Here is a 24,294-nt window from a genome sequence, read left to right on the forward strand (position 1 = left end):
TTGAAAGGCCTTCCATAAAGTAAAAAATATTGAGCATGGCCCAATTCAAGGCTGCCTTTTTACTGCGAGGAGGCACATCACATGCCATTTTTAAAGAAGGGAAGGGGCGTGTGCGCGTGCGCGTGTCTGTGCATGCGTGCATGCATGGAAGGGCAACGGCCCCGCCTTACCACTGGGCTTTTCTCCCCCCACCCAGTATAAGGCCTAATTAGCTAAGGTTTTCCCACAATTTGTTTGGAACCCCTCTCTGTGATTACACTTTTCAAAATCAATTTCAGAAGAAAAAAATGAGCACTCATCATTACAAAAGTGTAAATAAATATCTTATTCTCAAGCATTATGAAATGAAAAACATCCAATTCAAGAAAACAATATGCCAGGTCTATCAGGCACTCTTTATGATCAAAGATTCTAGTAGAGAATTGTCGAAAAAGAAGGAATATATATATTATACATCTATGATCTGATATTCTCAGGGGACATGATTTACAAGAACTGAATCCTTGATTCCACTGCAATAAGACCTTCATATGGTAAGTCCACTACATCTGGAAGTACCCCTCTGGCTATTCAACCTTGGATACAACTCTTCATTGCACCGATCTGAGTGATCCTCATTTCTTTGTGGTGCCAAAGCCACCAAATCCCATCAATGCTGCCATCTCAGAATCTTCTGGCACATCCTCTTCAACGGCCTTATCTTTCTACACATTGCATGGAGATGGAACAAAGGTTAGAATCAAGCTGCATTTTTCAACTACAAGCTCAAAAGTCCGGAGCTTTTGAAAAGCACAGGTTTGCAGAACTGGTTAGATCAAATGTGGCAGTCAATACATCAAGGGCAGACCACCAGCAGCATGACACACCCTTCTGGGCAGCAGACAGGTCAGGACAGGGTACGAGCAGTGGACCTGTGCTTTTGAAAAGCACAGGTTTGCAGAACTGGTTAGATCAAATGTGGCATTCAATACATCAAGGGCAGAAGACCAGCAGCAGCATGACACACACCCTTCTGGGCAGCAGACAGGTCAGGACAGGGTACGAGCAGTGGACAGATGGGTCAGTTGCCAGCAGCAGACAGGTCGGTGAGCAGGCCGATTTGCAGCCATTCACTTGGGGCCCTACAAAAGGGGTTACCCACAACCCTCCATCATCCACTTCAACCTTTCCTTTGCTGTCCAATCAGCTCAACCCATGAGAAGCCTGAAGCAGCAACAGATGAGCAGTAAACCATCCCCTCAGAATTAGACGCAAAGTTAACTACAATCACTTTAAACAGCACTAAAAACCACATGAATGAAAGCAAGGCTGAATACATAGCACACTCTCAATGGTGTCCAGATGGCCTACCAAGCCTCTCCTATTGATAGGTGCACGAAGTTAGAAAGAATTACAAATTTTCTGATGCACTAAACTTGCTCAGAAGACTGGAGCACCTCTGTAAGCTGCACTGTGGAAGCTTTGCAAGGTTATGAGATGTCAGGTATTCCCTATCTGGAACGGAAGTCTTTGAAGTTGAAAAAGGAGGGGAAAGATTCCCTTTGTACTAAGTGATGCCTCAGGATGGTTCCTTGGCATGGAGCCCTCACCAAATTCATGGTTCACTCTAAGACCATATTTTCTCCCTTGAACATGGCTCACATCAGGGCCTTTTGATCTCAGCCTATCTGGCCCTCACTCATAGCCATGTTGACACACGAGACTAACCAATCACAATATCATGCAGGGCAAAGACTAAGCACTACTAAAGCGGAGAACCTTGGAAGTTGGCGCAGTAAAAAAATAGTTTGACACCAGACAAACAGCTTTAGGCTGCATGTGTATGTCATTTTGAAGTGCAAGTTGACCTTGAGGTGGGCACCTAGAATGGTTGCCCGTGGAGGACAATGCTGGTCATTTTCTAGCAGCCACCAGCTGATGTAAGCCAGGGGCCTACAAGAGGCCCTTGACCCTCAATCACTTCCTCAGTCCTCCATCTCCATCTTCGGGGAAACAATCATCAACACCAACCGCTGTGAGCTTTAAATCCTCTTATCAAGGATATTACTGCTATGCTAAATTACGAGAGTTGGCTACTTTCACCTTTTTCTCCTTTTTCTTCTCTTTTCGATGCCTTTTTCTTTCTTCTTCCTCTTCTTGTTGCTTCAAAATCCGATTATCAAAATCTGCAGAAGTTTAAGAAATTTTTAAAAATATGAATAGTTTTCTCAAGAAAAGAGAACATGTTTGAATAAAAAAACCAACATCTCCCTTTGTTTTGAACACTGTTTTTATCTCTTTTTCAAAATCAATTTAAAAACAAGTGAAGATTTTGTTAATTACCTTACATTTCCTTAGTTTCGAGCTTGGTAATGCAGTGACATTTGTCTTGAAAAATAAAAATAAAAATTTGGGGCTTTAATTGATTCAAAGTTTCAATTAAGAAGCCCAAAAAAAAGGGTAACTTTGTAATCTTACTTACTTCCCCTTACATCCTAAACATCTTCAAATTGGTGCTCGTCTCCAAGCCAGTGCTAGCCACTCAAAAGCCTTGAGATCTTTACTTGAAAGAATAGCCAACTTGCTTAATCATCAATGAAGATCATACGATGATTCAAAGTTTCAATTAAGAAGCCCAAAAAAAAGGGTAACTTCATAATCTTACTTGCTTCCCCTTACATCCTAAACATCTTCAAATTGGTGCTCGTCTCCAAGCCAGTGCTAGCCACTCCAAGGCCTTGAGATCTTTACTTGAAAGAATAGCCAACTTGCTTAATCATCAATGAAGATCATACGATGATTCACACTTCAAAGCCTACAATTTCATTTTCCTAGATGGAGCTGCTGCCAAAACCAACCAACATATCTATCAGTCTCACATAGCCCACTCAAGAAGTCATAAAGGTCAGCCTGAATCTTGGTGAAAGATTCACCTCCTTAAAGGTTAGAAAGGGGAATGGTTGCGTTTGAATACTCCCTCAGTGACTTCTCAAGGAAGACAATGAATCCTATAACTTTTAAACGAATGACCCTCTCTAACAGTCCGAGATACTGGCCAATCCAAAACCTTCTGAATCCGCTCAAGATCTATGCTCATCTCAACTTTGGAAATCTAATGACCTAGCTATGTGATTTCTTTGCAAAAAACACTTAAGAGATTTTCGCATACAGTCGTTCACGCTTTAGAATCCCCAAGATGTGCCTCAGGTGCTCTACATGCTCCTCCAAGGAAGGAACGGCTACATATCAAAATATCGTCTAAAAATACCACAACAAATTTCCCCCAAACAATCCCAAAAGAGATCGTTCATCATCTGCTGAAAAGTAGCAAGAGCATTCGCGAACCCAAAACGCAATACGAGAAACTCGTAATGACCATATCTAGCTCGAAAACCTATCTTAAAGACATCCTCCTTGGTTATCCGGATCTAATGATAACCTATACGAAGATTTCATAGAATACTTGGCTTCCTAGAGCCTATCTATCAAATCGTCTGCTCTAGAAAGGAGGTGTCTATTCTTGACTATAGCTTTGTCCAACTTCTTATAGTTGATACACATACTGTGAGGGCAAAAGGACAAAAGGACCAGATGAACGAGAGATCAGAGCAAATCAACACAGCATGTCAGAATGAAATGGGCGAATGAGTGTATGTATGTATGATGGTGAATGAAATCATGTACAAGAGGCCCTCTAATGTGAGGTGACTCTGAGTAGTAGACCAATGCACAAGCACAGACGAGGTCAGAGTTGAAGCACGGTCAGTGACAAAGGCTCGCGTCGATGTGAGGTAAAGGCACTCCGAGGGTGTCGAAGGCTTGAACAGGTGGATGCAAAGGCGCTCTGAGGTGGTAGATATCTGTAGTGGGCACCGGAAGGTGAAGTGGTGCAAGCTCTAGTGACAAGGGTGCAGCGGTGATGAAGAGCAAAGAGGGCTGCCGTCCCGAGTAATGCAAGCTTTGGTGATGAGGGTGTTGCAATACCTAAGTGGTGGTGAAGAGTTGATACAGTTGCTGTCCCGAGTTGATGTCAATTAGATAAGAAGAGAGGGCTGCTATCCCAACGATGTGAGATGGTGAGTAGAGAGGGCTGCTGTCCCAACGATGTGATGATGATGAAGCAGAAAGGGCTGCTGTCCCGATGTCGATGTAGGATACCGGAGCAAAGAGTGGGCTGCTGTCCCGAGGTGAGTTGCAAGAGAAAAATGCTGATGTGATGGAGCAGAGAGTGGACTGCTGTCTCAAGATATGCTCCAATAGAGAAATGCTGAAGGGCAGAGAGTGGGATGCTGTCCCAAGGTGTGATCTGCTGCAAAAGAAAACGCTGAAGTGTAAGGAGTGGGCTGTTGTCCCAAGGTATGATCTGCTGCAGAAGAAAACGCTGAAGCTGTCAACGACGATGATATTCTGATGTAGAGCAGGCGACAACAGCAGCAGCAGATGGTAGTGCTGCTTATGATGTGATGAATGAGTGATGTGGTCATGAAGCGATGCTATATATATGGGGTGGGCTGCTGGTTGGCTCAGTGCAGGGACTGTCGGCCAGTAACACACAACCCAAAATCCCAAATAAAAACAAATAAAACCAGAAAAAACCCCTTTTTAGGGCTGGGAAAAATGCCATTTTCACACCCCCCCCTCTCACGAGAGAAGATGAAGGATACCAGGTCCAATTCTGACACACTGGCAGAAGGAATGTATCCCCCTCTAGAAGCAAAGTTTGATATATTCAGAGAGGAATAAAATGATGGCAAAGGTGTAGAGGGTGAGAAGATGTAGATGGGCTGATCGTCTCCCAATGTAAGGCATTGAACGGGGCTCTCTCTTGAGTAAGAAATCACATTCCCTATGTGGTCCAGATCAGAGTAAGGAGAATCAACTTCTAGTGAGAAAAATTGGTCCTCTTGGAATGCTGTGTGCTCTCGAGATCTTCAATCCCTTTGCTCACGATAGCACTGATACCATGTGAGGGCAAAAGGACGAAAGGACCAGATGTACGAGAGATCAGAGCAAATCAACACACCATGAAATGGGTGAATGAGTGTATGTATGACGGTGAATGAAATCATGTAAAAGAGGCCCTCTGATGTGAGGTGACTCTGAGTAGTAGACCAATGCAGAAGCACAGACGAGGTCAGAGCTAAAGCACGGTCGGTGACGAAGGCTCGCGTCGATGTGAGGCAAAGGCACTCCAAGAGGTGGTCGGTGTCGAAGGCTCGCGTCGGTGGATGTAGAGGCACTCCGAGGTGGTAGATATCTGTAGTGGGCAGCGGAAGGTGAAGTGGTGCAGGCTCTAGTGACAAGGGTGCTATGGTACCTGAGGGGTGATGAAGAGCAGAGAGGGCTGCCATCCCGAGTGGTGCAGGCTCTGGTGGCGAGGGTGCTACAATACCTCAGTGGTGGTGAAGAGCAGAGAAGGCTGCCGTCCCAAGTCGATGTCGAATGAAGATAAGTAGAGAGGGCTGCTATCCCAACGATGTGGTGATGATGAAGCACAGAGGGCTGCTGTCCCGATGTCGATGTAGGATAATGATCAGAGAGTGGACTGCTGTCCCGGGGTGAGCTGCAAGAGAAAAACACTGATGTGATGGAGCGGAGAGTGAGCTGCTGTCCTGAGATATGCTGCAGTAGAGAAACGCTGAAGTGCAGAGAGTGGGCTATTGTCCCAAGGTATGATCTGCTGCAGAAGAAAATGCTGAAGTGCAAGGAGTGGGCTGCTGTCCCAAGGTATGATCTGCTGCAGAAGAAAACACTGAAGCTGTCAACAATGATGATATCCTAATGTAGAGCAAGCGCCGGCAGCAGCAGAAAATGGTAGTATTGCTTATGATGTGATGAATGATGTGGTGATGAAGCAATGCTATATATATGGGGTGGGCTGCTGGTCAGCCCGGTGCAAGAGCTGTCGGCCAGCAGCACAAGACCCGAGGAACTTTGCTTGGCCACGAATTCCTACACAAGTGTGCAGTGAACTCCAAAAAATAGATGATGAGCTGCTGGATACACCGCGCCCATAATCCTCAACAGTGGACGGAACACATCACGTCCCAAAAGCCTTGAACAATGAACTTGGAACAGATCCAGTTCATAATCTCTATTGTACCAAAGATAATCATGTCCTGCCAGATGTCTAATGCTTCGAACTCCGAACCACGGTCCCCATGCACCAGTAGGTGGAGCTGTAATCAGCCCCCTCTCCCGCCCACTTCTAGCTGGAAGCACATGGGCGAGGCTTACGAGAGCCGTAGATTGCATGATGGAGAGCTATCTCTTGGCATTTATGAGAAAGAGCTCTTGGCTGTAATTCATGCACTTACTATATGGAAACATTACCTTCTTGGGGCTGATTTCACTGTGAAGACAGATCACTAGAGTTTGAGGTATTTTCTTACCCAAACTAAGTTGTCAGAGAAGCATATGAGGATGGCCAATTTCTTCTCTATGTTTCATTTTCAGATCTTGCACACCCTAGGAAAGAAGAATGTAGTGGCCGATGCATTGTCATGAAAGCCGTATGTAGTAGCTATCTCGGTTGCCTCTCATGGGGACTTGTCTACCATGCGTGATTTGTATTATACAGATGCTGATTTTGCCATTATTTGGGCTGATTTGATGGCTGGTCATGCACACCCCTCATATGTGATCAAAGAGGGTTATCTCATGAAAGATAATTGCCTATGTGTGGTGTCTGACATGAGACAAAAGGTTTTGGATGAGTGCCATGCTCCATATGCTGGTCATAGAGGCATAATGCCTACTACGCACATGATTGAGCCGTATTTCTTTTGGCCAGGTATGCAGAAGGATATAGAGGCACATGTATGTGCATGTATCACCTGTCAAAGGTGAAATTTGATAGGCAAAAGGCACCACGTTTACTTCAGCCATTGCCTATTCCCACGCAGCCATGGGAAAGTATTACAATGGATTTCATTATGGACTTGCCACGTACCCAACAGGGTAATGATGCAATTTGGACAATTGTGGACAAGTTTAACACCCAAGCTCATTTCTTGCCGGTCAAAAAGACCATCAAAGCTGAGCATATGGTTAAAATATATCTTGCACACGTGTTCAAGCATCATGGAATGCCGAAGTCCATCGTGGGAGATAGAGATCCCAGGACTACAAGTCTCTTTTGGCGGGCCTTATTTGATAATATGGACACCAAATTGGACTTCTCATCAGCTTATCACCCTCAAACGGATGGGCAAAGTGAGGCTACAAATTCAGCCGTGTTGGATCTCTTGAAATGTTATGTGGCGGATCAAAAGTCTTCTTGGGAGAAGCACTAACCGCTTGTTTCGCATACAACAACACAGTGCATGCATCTACGGGAAAGGCCCCGTTTGAGATTGTTTATGGTAAGGTGGTTTTGCCACCCATCCTTCACACAAAGGATGAGATATTTGCAGCTGATGAGTATGTAAGAGACTTGGATATTGCTTTTGCTCAGGTGCAGACAGCCATTGCAAGGTCACAAGACAAGCACAAAAAGACTGCCAACAAGCATAGAAGGCAATTGGATGTTAAAGAGAATGATTGAGTATTGCTAAAATTTGAGAAAGCAAGACTTGCAAAGAGGCCTGGCAAAGAGGGTGCATATCCTAAGCTTGCAACCAGGTACTATGGGCCTTTTCGAGTGATCGAGAAGATCAATGAAGTGGCTTTCAGATTGGCATTACCTAGTCATTGGCACATACACAATGCTTTTCATGTGAGTCTCCTTCGCAAGTATGTAGGGCCGGAGCCCAGTGAGATGGTCGTTGAGGATCCACCAAAAGTGGATGAGCTTGAGGAGATCTTGCAGCCACAGCAGATTGTTTATCACAAGGAACGCAAGCTTGCTCTGCAGGCAAAGTTGTGAGGCGTTACCTTGTGAAGTTTAAGAACTATCTTCCCATTGATGCTAAATGGGTAGATGAAGAGTTCTTCAGACATTGCCCGCATGTGCTTCAGACATATTTGGATGCTTTTCAGTTGCAAACAACTGTTTAGAAGCCCAAGGGGATGTCACCATTTGGCCACCCAATTGGTCCACCCATGCTTTCTTATCATGTATGTACATTGGATTGGTGTCCATGGCAGCTGTATATGCCGGGAATTGATGCCCCTCATGTGATACTATGGACTTGGCTTTCCGTTGGGACTTGTGCCTTCGTGTACATGCCCGGAAATGCTTGGTGGATTGGTGTTCCATTGGGTCTGGTACCTCGTGTACTTGCCTGGAGCACGTCTATTTTGGTATAGTCTCATGAACGGGGATTGTCCATACCAATGCTACATTGCATAGCATCTTTATGTGCTTGCTTGCAATTGAATTTGCATGCTGTTTTCATACTTGCTTGACCATTGTGTAGTTCGAGGTAAGGGGACGTCCACCCGCGAACCGTGCGTATGAAACTGTCTACTGACATGGCTATATGGCATGTGACAGGTAGTAAGTATTGGTCATAAACCTAGCCTTAGGAGTTAGCACTAATTTATAAGTGAGTGTGTACACACTTCATTAAGTTTTGGGCGACCAAAACTCACTTATAAATTATGACCAACTCGGTGTTCACACACACTGATGTCCCGAGGTAGACATAACCCAATGTCCACCGCCCAGACCTTATCCCCTTTGTACAAAGGGAGTAACCAGCCATGTGTCCACTCTAGCTTGCTCCACAAAGCACCTGCCTGCCACCTACATTGGACAACTCACCACCTCACTCCTCCTCCTCCTCTCTCTAGAGATGGGCGCCTCCTTCATGAGGGCTGTTGGGCTGCATTTTCTGCACTTTCTCCTTCCCAACTCCATTTCCAAGCTTGCTAAGGTGTTTCTCAAGCTTCCAAGAGTGATTCCAGATGCTACTCACTCTCCTACACACTCCCAATGACTGAAATTAAGTAAAACAGCTTTCTTTATTGCTGTAATTTCTGGTCTTTTTGCTGAAAACCCTAATTTCAGCCCTCCTTTCTCAAGTTGAACCATAGGGGAAGCTTTCCCAAGGTTCCCTTCATCCTCTTGAAGACTTTTGTCGCAAAGAAAGGTGACAAATCGAAGATCTCAACACTCCAAGGACTTCCATCGCGAAGACTCCCGCTGTCATCGACTCTACTTGCTATTGGTAAGCTTTTATGCTTAAATAAGGAAGCAAGTAGCAGGAGGGAGGAACCAGATTACAAGATCACATACCCTGTGTAGTGTTCTCTTGTCCTGCGTGCTCTCTTGCAGATTGTTGCTACCATGTGTTGGTGGAACAATAGAGAGCAGATGGTAGGGAACATGGGTACTTGAGAGGGTAGTGTGGATTGCAAGTCTACATCGACAACCACTTGTTTGCAATACTGTATTCATATTCATTGGCATGGAAATCTGGTCAGAAATGCCCATGACACTATGTACTTGATTCTCCCAAGATCAATATACTTTATTTGAGGGAGGGGTCAGCTGTTCCGGCTCATTGTGTGTCTCTTGTCAATTCAGCAATTTACTTCTTGTATTTGAGCAAGTGTCCATCAAATCTTAGTGTATTTAAGTGTATTGATTAGCATTGTGTTCAACCAAGTTACATGGAGAATTGACAACCAATCCCTTTCGGTGAACAAAAGCTATGAAAGGCTTTGGAGATTAATTCTCCTCCATTGTCTGAACGCTGAAGAGAAGCATAGTTCAAGTGCCCGTAGCGAGCATGCCACATCGTTGTATCCTCCTGAGCTACCAAGGCATGATAGCTTCGAAGAAGAAGTAGCAAATGAGACTGTGACTCATTCAAAGAGCCACCAAAGTTCTTCAATCTGTAAAGACCGCCTTCCTGTACATCTTTGGCAACAATCTGCAAGGTGCTAGTGTCAATGATCTCAAGAACTGAACTATCAAAGTAGACACCTTAGACTTTCTCTACGATCTGAAACACTGACAGCAGATTGCTAGAGAGCTTGGGAACATAAAGAGCCTCAAGGTTGGAAGCATCGCCAATGGACACCTTCGAAGCATAGTGGTTGAGTACTTTAGGTACGGTGCAGTATGGTACGTGTGCAGTACGAGTACGTAAAGTACGCCTCAAGATAAGTACTACGTTCACATTTTTTACTCTGTGTGTGTGTGTGTGTACACGTACGTACATATGTACGTATGTATGTATGTATGTGTATGTATATATATGTGTGTATGTGCGTGTGCGTGTGCGTGTGTGTGTATATGTATGTATGTATATAAAATAAGAAATATCTAGCATCCATACAAAAATAGCATGAAAGACAATGGTAATACTGCAATGAAAACTAATCTATTAACTATTGAGCAATGACCACTGACTAAAATAATTAAAAACGGGCCAAATAAGTGTTGTACATTGAACCTCATATTTGGTACGAAGACCTTATCCGTACGAGGTACGGTACGTATGGAGTGGTTCGGAAAGTACTGAAGGTACACATCGGATGAATACGGGTACAGAATGCAACTACGCTTCGAAGAGCTAGGCCGAATATCATGCAAAATGGTCATGTCATGAGTCATGTGAGTAGTGCACCCACTATCAACCACCCAATCCGTAAGATGTGAGGTGGAAGGAACAAGTGAGTCCGATAGAAGCTCCTCAATACCAATGAAGACAGTCTCCTTGGTTGAAGAGGAACTCTGGGATTGGTTGGTGAGCTTCTTTACAGAACCACCTTCTCTCTTCTTCTTGTGACAGTCCAGCTGAACGTGACCTTTGTGACCACAACAATGGCAAGTAAGATCCTTATGAGCAGGATTGTTAGCAGGTTTAGAATCAACTTTGTTGCTGGTGGAACCCTTAGACTGTCATTTGCCTTTGCTCTTGAGTCTTGACTTGAAGAAGGATCTTGGAAGCACCTTGGCTTGTTTTCTTCTTCATGGCTCTATCCTAAAGCATGCCAACAACAATATACACATCGGGAGTAGAGGGAAGAAGTGAAACAGTACCACAAAAAGATGAGAAAGGTTCGAGCAATTTGTCGAGGAGCCGATGAACAAATCCTCCTCTTGAATTTACAACGAAAAAGCTGCAAGTTGTAACTCTGATACCAATGTAACTCGCGGTGGTGCCCGAGGGACTAGGGCCCTTGACACACTTGTTGATACCATCAATGCATATTAAAACATTTAAACATGGCCACAGCCTTAACATATATCCATCGTCACTTTGCATGAAACATAAAAGCTGGACAAAACATCCACAAATGCTGAAAATGGAGCTTGCACGTGTGACACCGCATAGAGGCCGGAATGGGCCGACCCCCCCTTGGAGTATTTTATTACCCAAGGAGAATAATATCATGTACAAGCTTTGAGGGCCTTACTCTCCCCACAGGAGATGCCGGATTATCCATATACAAATGCCATAACACAGCCCAACAACCAAGCCGGAACACAAGCTGTAGAAATGTTGAACCAACAATATAATCCATATACCTCTGTGTGGGTACTGATTCTTCCCCAAAAACCACGGGTCTTCATGCAATAGAGTTGGTACAGCAAGTACAACTCTCCATTCAGCCGGTACAGCCGGTGCAGTGGCTGGTACAGCAAGTACAGTAGGTACAAATGTTGGTACAGCAGGTATAGTGACTAGTATAGCAGGTACAATGGCTGGTACAGCAAGTACAAAAGCTGGTGCAGCTGGTACAATGGCTGGTACAGCAGGTACAACAAGTACAAGGACTGATACAGCCAGTACATCGGCTGGCATAGCAAGTACAAGGGCTGGTACAACAAGTACAATGGCTAGAAATCATAATAAATGATTAAATACCCCTGCCTTCAGTATTTCTTCGCAATGGAAGCCTCCCAAAACAATCCCCAACAGCCGGTATTCTTCATGGGCAGCCTTCAAGAGAGAGAGAAAGTGAGAAGCCATCATTAGGGCAGCCTGTAACGGTGGTAGAGACTAGTGTTTAGCAACAGCACCTCCTTTAATGAAGAGAGAGGGCTCCAATTTACGCTCCAATTTACAGATTTGGGGCTCATGAGTGAAAATGGAAAGAGAAGGCTACGATGACAAGTGGAGAGCCACACAATAGCTGGAGTGACAAGTGTGAGGCTACTTGTCTCACTTTGATCCACTTTCTGACAAGTGTGAGGCCATGTGTCTCACTTTGATCCACTTTCTTGCCAAATGTCTCAGTCTAAGAGATGGGTTCTCCCATAATCTTTACCTCTGAAAATATCCCAACTAGTAGACATTCTGTCATAGGCACTTTGCCAACTCTTGGTATCTGCTCACTTCCAGATGTAATGACGTGAACAGAATTTCCATCGGAGTCAGGCCAAAAAAAGCAACTCTCCTAAATTTTAGGAATGTGGTCCTTTGTATTCAAGGATAATCCCCCATTCCCAAAGCTTGTCCTAGAGAGGATGGAACTCAAAATTGATATTCCACCTATTTAACCATGCATCAACCACTTCTTGGGTTCTCTCCTTCTTCTCTCCTAAAAAGACCTCTGGGTGAAGAACAGAGCTAGTGAAATATGCCCTAAAGGTGTGGGAGTACCAGCCACCACCTTCTGCAGAATAGTGATCTGCTAATGCGATGCAGTAATGTCCTTTCGGAGATTAACCATCTCACTACTATGGTTCCTTAGGGTAGAGACCTCTGCTCGGAGTTTCTGCATCTCGTTGTCAAAATAAGGTTTCTCGACCACAACTCTCTCCTCCTGATGGTATGGTGGCCAAGCTCAATATCGTGGCCAGGTTCCCCTAGGGCTGGATCATGTATAGCATAGTCACAAGGGACAGGGGATAGCCATAAGTAGGGAACGGGGACGGGGGAGGGAACGGCACTCAAAAAATACTTTTTTAAAAAGTTTTTCTACTCTACACTTATTCTGCTTTGGAAGTACATCAAAATGAGCACAAATTTACACTAAAATGGTAAGCTTTTGAGTCATATTAACAAAATATGCCAATCAAAGAGTGAAGAAAGAAAGAAAGAAAGAAAGAAAGATTTTATTAACGTCTTCCAAAAGACCGAACTCGGCCTATGAGACAAATCGGTGTACCTGTATGGGGTATCTTCTGTCATCCCAACAAAATGAAAAAGTACTGAACTAAAAAAAGCTGAATCTGGGTGTGCAATAAGTACAGTGAGTGGGGGAGGGGATGGAGCTCTACTACTAGGAGAATGCAAAGCTATATGCATGGAGTATACAATCATGATATGCAACCTAGCTAGCTCCATCCTGTGCCATACTGGGGGTTGACGGTTGATTGTACTAATAATTAAGTAGATACAAAATGAGTCATGACTCAAGAACCGCCTCCATGAGCGGATGGAGTGGAGTTAACCTCCTCCCACCATGTCCATCCCATTGTCCTTCTACGGGAATCCCCGGCACGTGAGGAGGATCCCATGGTATGATGGTTGAAGATGGCTTGAGCCTTGAGCAATGAGAAAGGGAGAGAGAGAGCAATGAGAAAGGGAGAGAGAGAGAGATAGAGAGAGAGAGAGAGGCCTAGAGGCTTGGACAATGGAAGTTCGAAGACTCAAGAGGCTTGAGGGAGAGAGAGAGAGAGAGAGAGAGAGAGTCTAGATAGTAGAGAGTAGGGCCTTGTGTGAGGCTTGGAACTTGGAAGTTGGAAGTTAGAAGAAGCTTGGGGGAGAGAGACTAGACTCTAGAGAGAGTAGAATCTAGATACACTCATAGAGTGTGGCTTGAGGCTTGAGGCTTGAAAGTTGAGAGAGAGAGTTGCTTGAACTTTGAAGCCTTGAAGCCTTGAAAGTTGAAGGGGTGTGTGTGTGCTTGTAGCCTTGTAGCCTTGTTCTTATATGGATATTAGATAGGCAAGAGAGAGAGAGGCAAGGGCCAAGGCCCCAAGCCTAAAGGCCAAGGCAAGAGAGAGGCAAGGGCCAAGGCCCAAGCCTCAAAGGCCAAGCCTCAAGGCCCAAGCCTCAAGGCAGCCTGAAATGGCCACCCAAACGGCCATAAACGGCTAGAAACGGCCAAAGAAACGGGCAAAAGACAGTCGGGACAGCGCGCAACGGCTCCCTGCCATCCCCACACAGTGCCGTCCCCCACAGCCGTCCCCGTACCCGTCCCTTGTGAGGGACGCCTCCAGGGGGACGTCCGACCGTCCCCTGCCGTCCCCGTTCCTGTTCCATCCCGACTCAGCGTCCCGCCGTTCCAAGCGTCCGTCCCTTCCGTCCCCTGTGACTATGATGTACAGCAAGGCTTTCGCATGCAACATAATAACACACCAGGCACCCCCGTGATTGCCCTAGCCAAGCTACTAGACCCAAGCGTGGTGTGTCACAACTCACTGGCCACGCTAGTGACACACAGCCGTGGTACGGTGGTTGTCCTAGCCAAGCTAGAGACAAGCGACATCCAACCAAGCTGGACAAGATCACAAAGCCAAGCTAGTGTAATCCCCCGCCTAGCTAAGCTAGGACTTGCTGCTCAAGCTAGGGCATATATACGGGCCAAGCTGGGTCTTCAGCTGGATACACATCCATAGGCAAACTCTATGCATGTCCATAAGCAAACTGCATACACATCTTGTGATCAACTCTGCGCTTGCAAACAATATGTTAACAAGGTACTTAGCTGCACCAACCTTGTTCCGTAAAGTCTGTTTTCTTTCTCTTAAGACTGTCGAATCGCTCTTGTACCTGTCAGCCAAACTGAATCCTCTTACTTCCATGGTCCCTCTGGAGCTTGAAGAAAACAAAAAGCTTTGGTTCATATAATTAAAGGACTTTTGCTCAAAGGCAATACTCAGACCAAGCAGACAAAAGCCCTCAATCTTCACATATTTACTTGTTTAAGTGTAGATCTTTCAACTCGCATGGACATTCCAAGTGCTCGTTGATCTGCATTAAACATCCAATAACACTCTAGTGATGAATGCTGCTGCCACACTTGCAAGTATCACCATTTAAACACTTGAAACAACACTTATAAAAGGAAAAATGTCAGTCCCCTCACGCTTTTTGCCATTGATATGGTCCAGATAGTTGGCAGAGTCTTTCACGACACATTCACAGACACTGCAGTAATATCCAGCCTGGAACATATTGGGGAAGGCATAATTGTGTAGCAGAAGATAATGAGTGAGGATATGACGATATCGCGACTTTAAGAAATGCTAGGCACACGAGATAAGCATGGGAAGGCAGCACTGACCTGTTGATTTAAAGGGGCAACTTGTGTCACAACCTGCCACAACAATGAGAAATAATCAGCAATCGTTGCTGTATGAAAACCCTTTGAAACCAACTATCCATATACAGCTTCTGAAAATTCCAGAATCAGCACAGTAACCCTCCAGCCTCTTAGACCTTTTCACATGTCCAGCCCCTGACCTGGCCTTGGGCCTCTAACCAGCTGGACTGGGGCTGCCTAACGAGGGCTGGACTGAGGCTGCCTAAGGGCCGTAAACAGACCCTAAAACCTGCCCTAAACCTGCTAAACATCGTCCATGCCCAAACCTGCTGTTCGTGCCTTGCTCCATCTGTTACCAACGTGTCATTCTCATGGGTCTTTACCTTCAAGCTCATCATAGGCTTGCACCTACTCTACCCTACCCTAGTTGTCTGTACACTCAATGTCATTTTATCACATACAGCTCACAATGGCCGGTGTCTTTTCTGAACTACCCTGTACAGTGCCAAGTGGGTCATACACCAGGCAACTGATATGAGTGACATATTGACAGCCAAGGCAGGCTATTGTTAGGTCTAGACATTGACCTGGATAGTGGACATCACTCAAAAAATCTATTGAATACTAGAAAACAATTTGTAATCTAGTGCTCAAAATAATTCAACACAATGATGCTACCATGCCTAGACGACCACCTGTTTTGTCGAACTGAGTGAAACAGTTAAAGGAACCAAATGCACCTGTGTTTTGCCCAAGCGGGAGGTAAGATCAACTTCATAGTCCCTATGCTTCAAAGGTTTCCTTTGAACATGGGGAACTCTACCTGCAAAAAAAACAAACACCAAGAAGGATGAGGGACATAAGGAGATATCCATGCAGAGGATAGACTAATTGTCCAAAAAATAATGTCCTATGTAGGACCAACTGGCAACAAGATCAGCAATCCAAGTAAGTAGGCATAATACTGTGACATACTTGATTTAGCTGTCTAGACTCCACAAGTTGTTCCCAGGTCCAAAAAGCCCAGAAATACCCCACCGCAACCAAATTTAAACCCACCCTCCACAGCTCTAGCCATGGCCCTTGCTCTTTTTAGACATCGCCAACCTAGATGCCTGTTGTCAGTCAGTGCTAGAGCCAGCTGAATTCCAACAAAACAGCTTGTGCCAGCCCACATGGCACACAAACAATCAGGCTGCTGCTATGACTAGATTGAGAAAGACTTTGCACCACCATCCGTGTCAGCTCAGCCTTACTGTTCCTTTTCAGTTCCAGCCTGCTGGATGCACCCCTCTCAAGATGGAAAACGGGCTGTAATGCTCCTCCTCCAGTAGTTTTCCCCATATGAAACATGAGCTGCATTGTTTCTTCTGCCGTGATTTTTACCAATGTTTGCCCTGACAAAAGACTCTGCTATAAGCAGTTCCAAGATTCAACTGAGCAAGTTCCAATAGTACTGTACAGGCTGCCCCTGTCCACCATTACATAATAACCATATAAAAAATGGCATGTAAGCACAGCAGTCACCACAATGCTTCACACAATACCACCAAGCAACCTTTATTGACATTTTGTGCATCACACCGCTGTGCTCAGGATTGCTAGCTACTCTTAACGTTACTACATGCATCTCCAACTGTTGACCTATTGAAGGTTCTTGCCCAAATTGAGGGCAGACTACATCAAACTTCCACTGGATTACACCTAAGCCTGATGTTGGCTAGACAAACCTGAGACCCTAATAAGCTAGGCACCAACCTGGAACAGCTCAGACATAACAAGGATGTCCCCACAAAACAGAACTTCTACTAAAAAACAACACAAAGGTACTGCACATATTGCACATAAGATCAGAATCCTGCCTTTGGATCGATGCCTTTCTCCGTCTTGTTCCTGCCATATGTAGATAAGAAATATCAGGGCTAGAATGCGATTTTGTCAGCAACCACATGGAAAAATAAGATTTACTAAGCATTCATGTCTGTCTGGTATTCTCATTTTTTGAGAGCAATTACAAATTATGTTATAAAGGGCTCGCGGCCACAGGGATAAGACTCTGGCCCTGGCCTTGAAATCCATCAGCCCTCACCACTAGGGCTAGTGGTAATACGGAGTTAAGATGTGCCCTGCATGTAAATAAGGTCTTGCTTTGGAAGGAAGAATGATGGGGCAAACTTTGTGAAGCTTTGGGTTGGAGTTTTGAACTTAGACAGATGTAAGCACTGCGTTTAAACACAGGTAATCTCTAGGAATTAGGGTTTTAAGTTTAGGGTTATACAAAAGAAAAGCACCTTATCCTCACGCTCGCGTGCCCTTTCGAGGAACTCGTCTTTGTTCCATTTGCGCCTGTAGGTGTTATCTACTCCGCTGGTCTGGCGAGTATCATACAAACGTTCGCATTAAACTGAATTGAACTGACATCCGCATGGGGACGAACAGAATAGGAGAATTTTTTACCTGCATCACCTTTCCTCAGCGCGCAAGGCCTTCTTCGTCGCTTAACTGTTGTTGCTGTACTTTCGAACAAACGTGCAGTCTGTGTCTTTTTATTTTTCGTTTTCTTCTCTATTATCTCTCTATATATATATATATATATATATATATATATATATTATAAAGGAAAGAGTTTTGTGAAACGTGCACTGGCCAGTCTGTCTTTTTATTTTTCGTTTTCTTCTCTATTATCTCTACATATCTTTTCTCTATATATTTATTAATATATATTATATAAAGGATAAAGGAAAGAGTTTCACAAAACTGCCACGTCGCGTTTCCGGAAGAGGAGGATTATCTTGTTTCGGGAAGAGGAGGATTAGCTTCAAGGAGGTTGGGGTCAAATTTGAATTTGGAGCTTTGAGGGGAGACATGCGCACGAGTCAACAATGAGAGAGAGTTATGCCACGCGGACCCAATTAGAGAGATCATGGGGGACTCAGGGAGATCTCCCCCTTCTCTAGGCTTTTTTTTTCTTTTTCCACCCAATGTGTGAATGGCCCTAAAAATTGGTGATAGATAATCGACATGAATCGCAAAGAAATTGGATCATGTGATTATAAAATTATAATTGATTGACATATCGTTTTTGGCTTGCCTTGGCATTCATTAGTACAATCAATCAAATCAATAAATTGGGAGATTTCCTTTGTTTTGAAATATACTAGGCAAGTATTAGATAATTTTCTTAATGCGATTAAAATAGCGATAACATGCTACCGCTTTTTTATTTTAGCACTTTTTTAAGATTATTTATGAAACGGTTTAATCAACGTAAGCTTGCATCGGCTTAATCTTCTCATCATAGTAGCCATAAGGTGAAGCAAGCTAAAACATCAAATTAGACTTGCCCAAGCATAGAACTCCACATGTCTGGTGCTAAAGCCATCCCAAACATGTAGCAAGATTAGCGATGAGTCATCTTGTTGGTATCACAAATCTCTTTGAGATTATTTACGAGTAATTGATAGAAGTGTGCTTCTTTTGGACCATTGGTAGGCCCAGTGTTGTGCCTTCGTCCAATGTGATTATCTTCCTACCATCAAGACTCCATCTTCATCCAATGTGATTATCATCCTACCAATTAGGACTCCATCTTCGTGCTATTACTAGGAGATTGATCTTCCCACAATTGATGTTCTTGTTGTATGTGATAGTATATTATAGCACCATTTAGATATCAGGACCCTACTCCTATTGCTTTAGCCTCTGAAGAACTAGGCATTTACCATTTTGCACATCAACATGCTCACTCGCTCATTTTCTATGAGACAATGGAGTGAGGACACAACGATAGAGGAGCTAGCACACCCACACGGGAAGTTGCATTTACGGATCTACAACAAAGTACCAAACAACACTTGATTCGGCAAGAAGGCTAAGGTTAAGCTCTTGACTTGAACATATTTGGCACCAACACTTGGGACTAGCCTAGGACTTAGCTCGATTCTTCTGTCCATTCCAATATTGTGTGGTATTGATTAGGAGGTCACACTCCAAAAAACATATGGTTTTAAAGCTTTGGATGTGTTAGATTTGTTGTTTATTTGGTTTTGAAGCTTGTTTACATTCTCGTTGCATACTTAAAAGAGGAAAACATGGTTTCTTTGGTGATTACATGATTTTGAAGCCCAAAAGGCTTAGAGTTCATTGTCAAGAAATAGCTTAGCAAGCAATAATTAGGGAGTGTAATCTACTTCGAAAATATGAGTTTTAAAGCCCAATAGGCTTCGAGTTTGTTCTATTGTAATTAGGGAGTGTAACCTACTTTGAAAACATAAGTTTTGAAGCCCAATAGGCTTAGAGTTTGTTTTATTGAATCAATAAATAGCTTAGCAATCGTGATTAGAAGTGTAATCCACTTCGAAAACATAAGTTTTAAGCTCCATTTAGTGTGGATTATAGTATTTTATTCATGCATTTCATAAATTTTATGCATTATTGGAATTGATAGCTTAGAAGCATCTAAAATCAACCAAAAATAATTTAAAAACATGCACTCACATAAGTAAACACTATTAATAAGGATTAGGAACCTTAAGCACCTCCTATCAAGTCCAAAAAATGTCCAAAACTCCAAAAACTAGGCCATACCATCTCTTAGGCATGGAGACGTGAGCCCATAATCCTGTGAAAAGTGAACGTGAGTCGCGAGCCTAGGACGTATCGTAAGTAAGAAGGTGTGAGCCTAGAGACATAAGTCTAGATGTAGGTATACCTAATATTGTACCATCCAATTAATATTGCCTTGAAGACCTGTAAAGACATACCTACTTATGTTGTATAAAGATTTACATATCATACAATATGTACTAGTAATAACTTCGATGGAAAATTCTTATCCTTTGCAATTATTGGAGCATTAAGTATAATTTTTGCCCAATAATTACTCACCAACCCTATCATAGAAACGGTGTCCCGTGCACTACTTGGAATCCGTGCCCCAGCAGTAGGCCTATTTCATAAAAATAAAAAACCGTAAGCCTATTTCATAAAACCAAAAATTATAAATCCTTTAGCTCAGACAGACTGAGCATACCAAGCATGATGTGTGTTTAGCTCACCAAACCTCTGTGAGTCTATTTCATGGAAAAATGTGTGAGTCCACTATACGTGAGCCTACAGACGTAATTCCTATAGATGTGAGCCCATAGATGTGAGCCCACATACGCATAGGAAAAAAAAAGGTTCAAAAGATTAGTGGCTACTATCTCAATTCATATGTCGACACACCACCTCTAGTAAAGTCAGAAGAGCCCATCCATACAAAGTAGGCAAGAGGCAATACCTAGCTTGTATACAGTACCTAGCTCCTGTTGAAATATACAAGTGAATAGGGTGTGTGTGGGAACAAGCTCTTGGATAGAGGCTGTAAAAGAGGAGATGTAATTGTGAAAGAACCTGTGAAAAGGTTAGAAGAATCTACTGGGAGAGAATAATGGGTAGCATGAGGGAATTTAGGAGTGTGGAGATATTCTGGGAGATTTTCAGGGAAAAGAGAAGAGGTGGAGAGAATCAGGCAAAAGGTGGAGATATTCAGGAAGTAAATCATGGAGAAATCAATGGGATTTGATGCTTGATGTAAACTCTATAAATTGAGGCATAGCCCTAATGAGAATTTGCTGGTTTTTGAGTATCCATGCCTACACTAATCTATTTGCTAATTATCCACTAATTACGTCTTAATCATTTCTTAATCACTTGGTTAATGATGTTGATTCTAGTGTATGATCCACCATAGCTCATCATTATGCTCAAATTTCAACATGGTCGAGCTCATGGCCCCAGCCATGAAAGAAGAAGAATATCTCTTCCCAAGAAGAGGATCCACACCGAGAAGAAGACCTGAAGGAAGACATGGACACAAGAAGAGAAGCTGCCACAAGAAGAGAAGCTGCCACAAGAAGAGAAGCTGCCCCGAGAAGACTGGAAGAAGAGACGGACGCGTGGAGAGATGCTGCCACGAGAAGAAGACTGAAGAAAAGAGAAGATATGAGGCTCCAAAGAGTGAGGAGCCATGTGAAAATCTCTGAGAGAGAGAGAGAGAGAGAGAGCCCACAACCCAATGTAACCTGCCCCAATAAAGTAAAACCACCTCTGAGCCACCGATGATGTAGGCCATGTGGTAGATGTATGTGTGAGCACTTTAGTCAAGGTCGCGGGCACTTATAGTAGCCTTGGACACATAGAGAGAGAGAGTGTGTGTGTCAAGGACTATGGAGTTTAGGGACTTGAGGCACTGGTCGCGGACTGTCAAGTAAGAAAGAAACTTGATACAGGGTCCAGGTGTGCTGAGATAACTTGAGGGGAGGAGTAGACACTGGTCGCGGACTACCAAGTAAGGGGAGGCAAACTTGGTATAGGGTCTAGGTGTACTAGGATTATTCACTTGAGGGGAGGTGTTGAAATATACAAGTGAATAGGGTGTGTGTGGGAACAAGCTCTTGGATAGAGGCTGTAAAAGAGGAGATGTAATTGTGAAAGAACCTGTGAAAAGGTTAGAAGAATCTACTGGGAGAGAATAATGGGTAGCATGAGGGAATTTAGGAGTGTGGAGATATTCTGGGAGATATTCAGGGAAAAGAGAAGAGGTGGAGAGAATCAATTTAGGAGTGTGGAGATATTCAGGGAAAAGAGAAGAGGTGGAGAGAATCAAGCAAAAGGTGGAGATATTCAGGGAGTAAATCATGGAGAAATCAATGGGATTTGATGCTTGATGTAAACTCTATAAATTGAGGCATAGCCCTAATGAGAATTTGCTGGTTTTTGAGTATCCATGCCTACATTAATCTATTTGCTAATTATCCACTAATTACATCTTAATTATTTCATAATCACTTGGTTAATGATGTTGATTCTAGTGTATGATCCACCATAGCTCATCATTATGCTCAAATTTCAACAGCTCCATTCCAACCCCTAAAGAGAGCCATGCACACACTCCCTTGGCATAGTCGTGTCCCAAAGGCTCAAGAGGATCACCAAGCTCCCACAACGACCACGTACACTACATCACAACACCAACTTTTTTGCCAATTGGAAGTGGAAGGGCAAACCTCAATTAAGTGTACCCGCAAAACCTATGATGGTGATGTCAAAGCTTTTGTCATGGATGGGCCAATGGTTTTTTGCCTTTGCAATGAGCTCATAAGGTCAGTTGACAACCTTAAACCTCATGTGTGTACATATGTAACGTAGCACCTCATATCAATTAATCAGACACATATGCCCGGGAATGATTAAAAACCTATATTTTAAAACTAAAACAACAAAAAATTAATTTAATCACGTGCACACACATAAAACACACCTACATGCACATGCACACTTATAAAATACACCTATCTACATGTACACAAAAACCAAACACAACACTCACACACACAAAACAAACACACCTTCTATCCATGTTCATGCACACAAAACACACCTACCCACATGTGTGCACAAACCAAAACACAACACTCTCACACACAAAACAAACATAAATGCACATGAAATAAACCTACTTGCAGCATTTTCAAAGTGTGCATGAGTGAGTGGCCAAGTGTGTGTCTGGCGAGTGGGGTTAGTGGGCTATACTAATATTTATTTCGCGGGTGCATGCGCCCATACATCAACGGGAGGCTGACGAGGTTGGGGTTGCATGCTTGGAATGGCCTGTTTGTGGCAGTAAGGGGTGGTAGAAACGCCAAGCAAATGGGGAGATTGGGAGGTTGACAACCTAGGAGAGATGAAGCAGCACTGCGATGAGGAAGGTGGTGAGTGCACGAGGAAGAAAAATGTGCTAGGCTTGGAATGGCCTGTTTGTGGCAGTAAGGGGTGGTAGAAACGCCAAGCAAATGGGGAGATTGGGAGGTTGACAACCTAGGAGAGATGAAGCAGCACTGCGATGAGGAAGGTGGTGAGTGCACGAGGAAGAAAAATGTGCTAGACTGGATGAACGCAAGGTTGAGTGCTCAGGCCTAAACGTGGGAGAAGAAGGTATGCTTGAAGATTAACCCATAGCTGTTAGGAATCAGGTTGGGCTCTTCTCTATGTGCAGCATCATCTTCTTTTGTCCAGTGAGGCCGCTTGCAAAGCTAGAGATTGGTAGGTTTCTCCAAGAGGATGTCTTGCATGATAAGGTGATCTCCAAAGTCTTTTATTTAGGTAAAGGGTTCTTTAACGTGCTGTTTGTTAAGGGCAAATCTCTTATGAAACTCTTTGTGAAAGGTCCTCTCTTCTTGGGGCAGAGGCTCGTACATGTGTTTTCGTTTGATCGTCTGTTTGATGTTAATAAAAGTCTTCAAAATGTGTGTCCGATGTGGGTAGAGATTGTTGGACTTCCACCTTGGCTTAGGCGGACTCTGCAAGATATTGCTTGCTCATTGGGTCTGTTGTTGCACCTTGCAAATGATGAGGCTGGGGGTAGACAAGCTAATAGTGTGTGTATTTCCTAGAATACTACCATAGATACGCTGAAAATTGTTGAGGTTGATTTAGGGGATTTGGGAATATTAGAATTGGGTTTAAAATTTGGATCTTTTTCAGGAGCGTGTTTTAAATGCGGGGGTTTTGGACATATAGCTAAGAATTATGTAGTACAGCCTTAGGGTAAAGTTGAGGAGGTAAGCAAAAACAATGTTAAAAAAATTTGAGTCGGTTGCTAGCCAGGGTATAGAATTCAAAGGTAACGAGAAAATGAAGAATGGGGGCAAGGGACAATCTGAAGGGGAATGGGTTAGAGTAAAAGGGAAAACTAGTGTTAAATAGGCCAAAGAGGAAGCCAAAAGAACTCATTCCAAAGGGGAATGGGTTAGAGTAAAAGGGAAAACTAGTGTTAAACAGGCCAAAGAGGAAGCCAGAAGAACTCATTCCAATCAGGGGTTAGAAGAAAATATCAAGGTAGCTTGAGCCCTTTTCATGTACTCTAATCCTTATAGCCCTTTGAGGGAAGAGGATAGTGGCCCTTTGAGGGAAGAGGATAGTGGCCCTTATTCGGAGAGCAAAGGTTTGATTATCAAGTGGAGGAGGCTTGGAAGGGGATCCAGAAAGAGGAAGTGGCACTAAGGGAAGGTGAGGAAGTTGATATGGTCCCTGAAATGGCTTTGTCATGAATAAGTCAATAGGATTTTCAGGTTGTACATGGACTGTAAAAGGAATTAAGGATAAAAAAAAGAATGCTTCTTTTTGGGGGCTAGTTAAGCAGTGGGGATTTTTTGTTAT

The 24,294-nt window shown here is 43.6% G+C and overlaps 1 protein-coding gene across 2 annotated transcripts; it reads right to left on the reverse strand.

Annotated features, from left to right (window-relative positions):
• Positions 1 to 301: 301 nt before the first annotated feature.
• LOC147614246 (uncharacterized) lies at positions 302 to 17,676 on the reverse strand. 2 transcript variants are annotated; one of them, XM_086780789.1, is made up of 10 exons: positions 17,551 to 17,676; positions 17,385 to 17,465; positions 16,956 to 16,986; positions 15,834 to 15,916; positions 15,115 to 15,147; positions 14,917 to 14,995; positions 14,749 to 14,801; positions 14,546 to 14,600; positions 2,083 to 2,165; positions 302 to 704 (listed from the first exon to the last, which is right to left on the reverse strand). In XM_086780789.1, exons 1-10 carry the CDS (start codon positions 17,554 to 17,556, stop codon positions 615 to 617), a joined length of 594 nt encoding a protein of 197 aa, XP_086636915.1. In that variant the 5' UTR covers positions 17,557 to 17,676; the 3' UTR covers positions 302 to 614. The 2 variants fall into 2 exon arrangements, with proteins under 2 accessions (XP_086636915.1, XP_086636917.1); XM_086780791.1 differs by lacking the exon at positions 302 to 704 and adding an exon at positions 711 to 1,203.
• Between the last annotated feature and the right edge of the window lie 6,618 nt (positions 17,677 to 24,294).

This window comes from Cibotium barometz, chromosome 42, assembly GCF_041138505.1.
Source record: "Cibotium barometz isolate CiBa-2024 chromosome 42, ASM4113850v1, whole genome shotgun sequence".
NCBI classification, from domain to species: Eukaryota; Viridiplantae; Streptophyta; class Polypodiopsida; order Cyatheales; family Cibotiaceae; genus Cibotium; species Cibotium barometz.

What these genes read in the sequence shown, in the direction of transcription:
- LOC147614246 (XM_086780789.1), bottom strand. An exon ending in TTGCCCCTTTAAATCAACAG is followed by an intron (nt 14,996 to 15,114) that starts GTCAGTGCTGCC and finishes AATATGTTCCAG; the next exon opens with GCTGGATATTACTGCAGTGT. An exon ending in CCATATCAATGGCAAAAAGC is followed by an intron (nt 14,802 to 14,916) that starts GTGAGGGGACTG and finishes TGTTTAATGCAG; the next exon opens with ATCAACGAGCACTTGGAATG.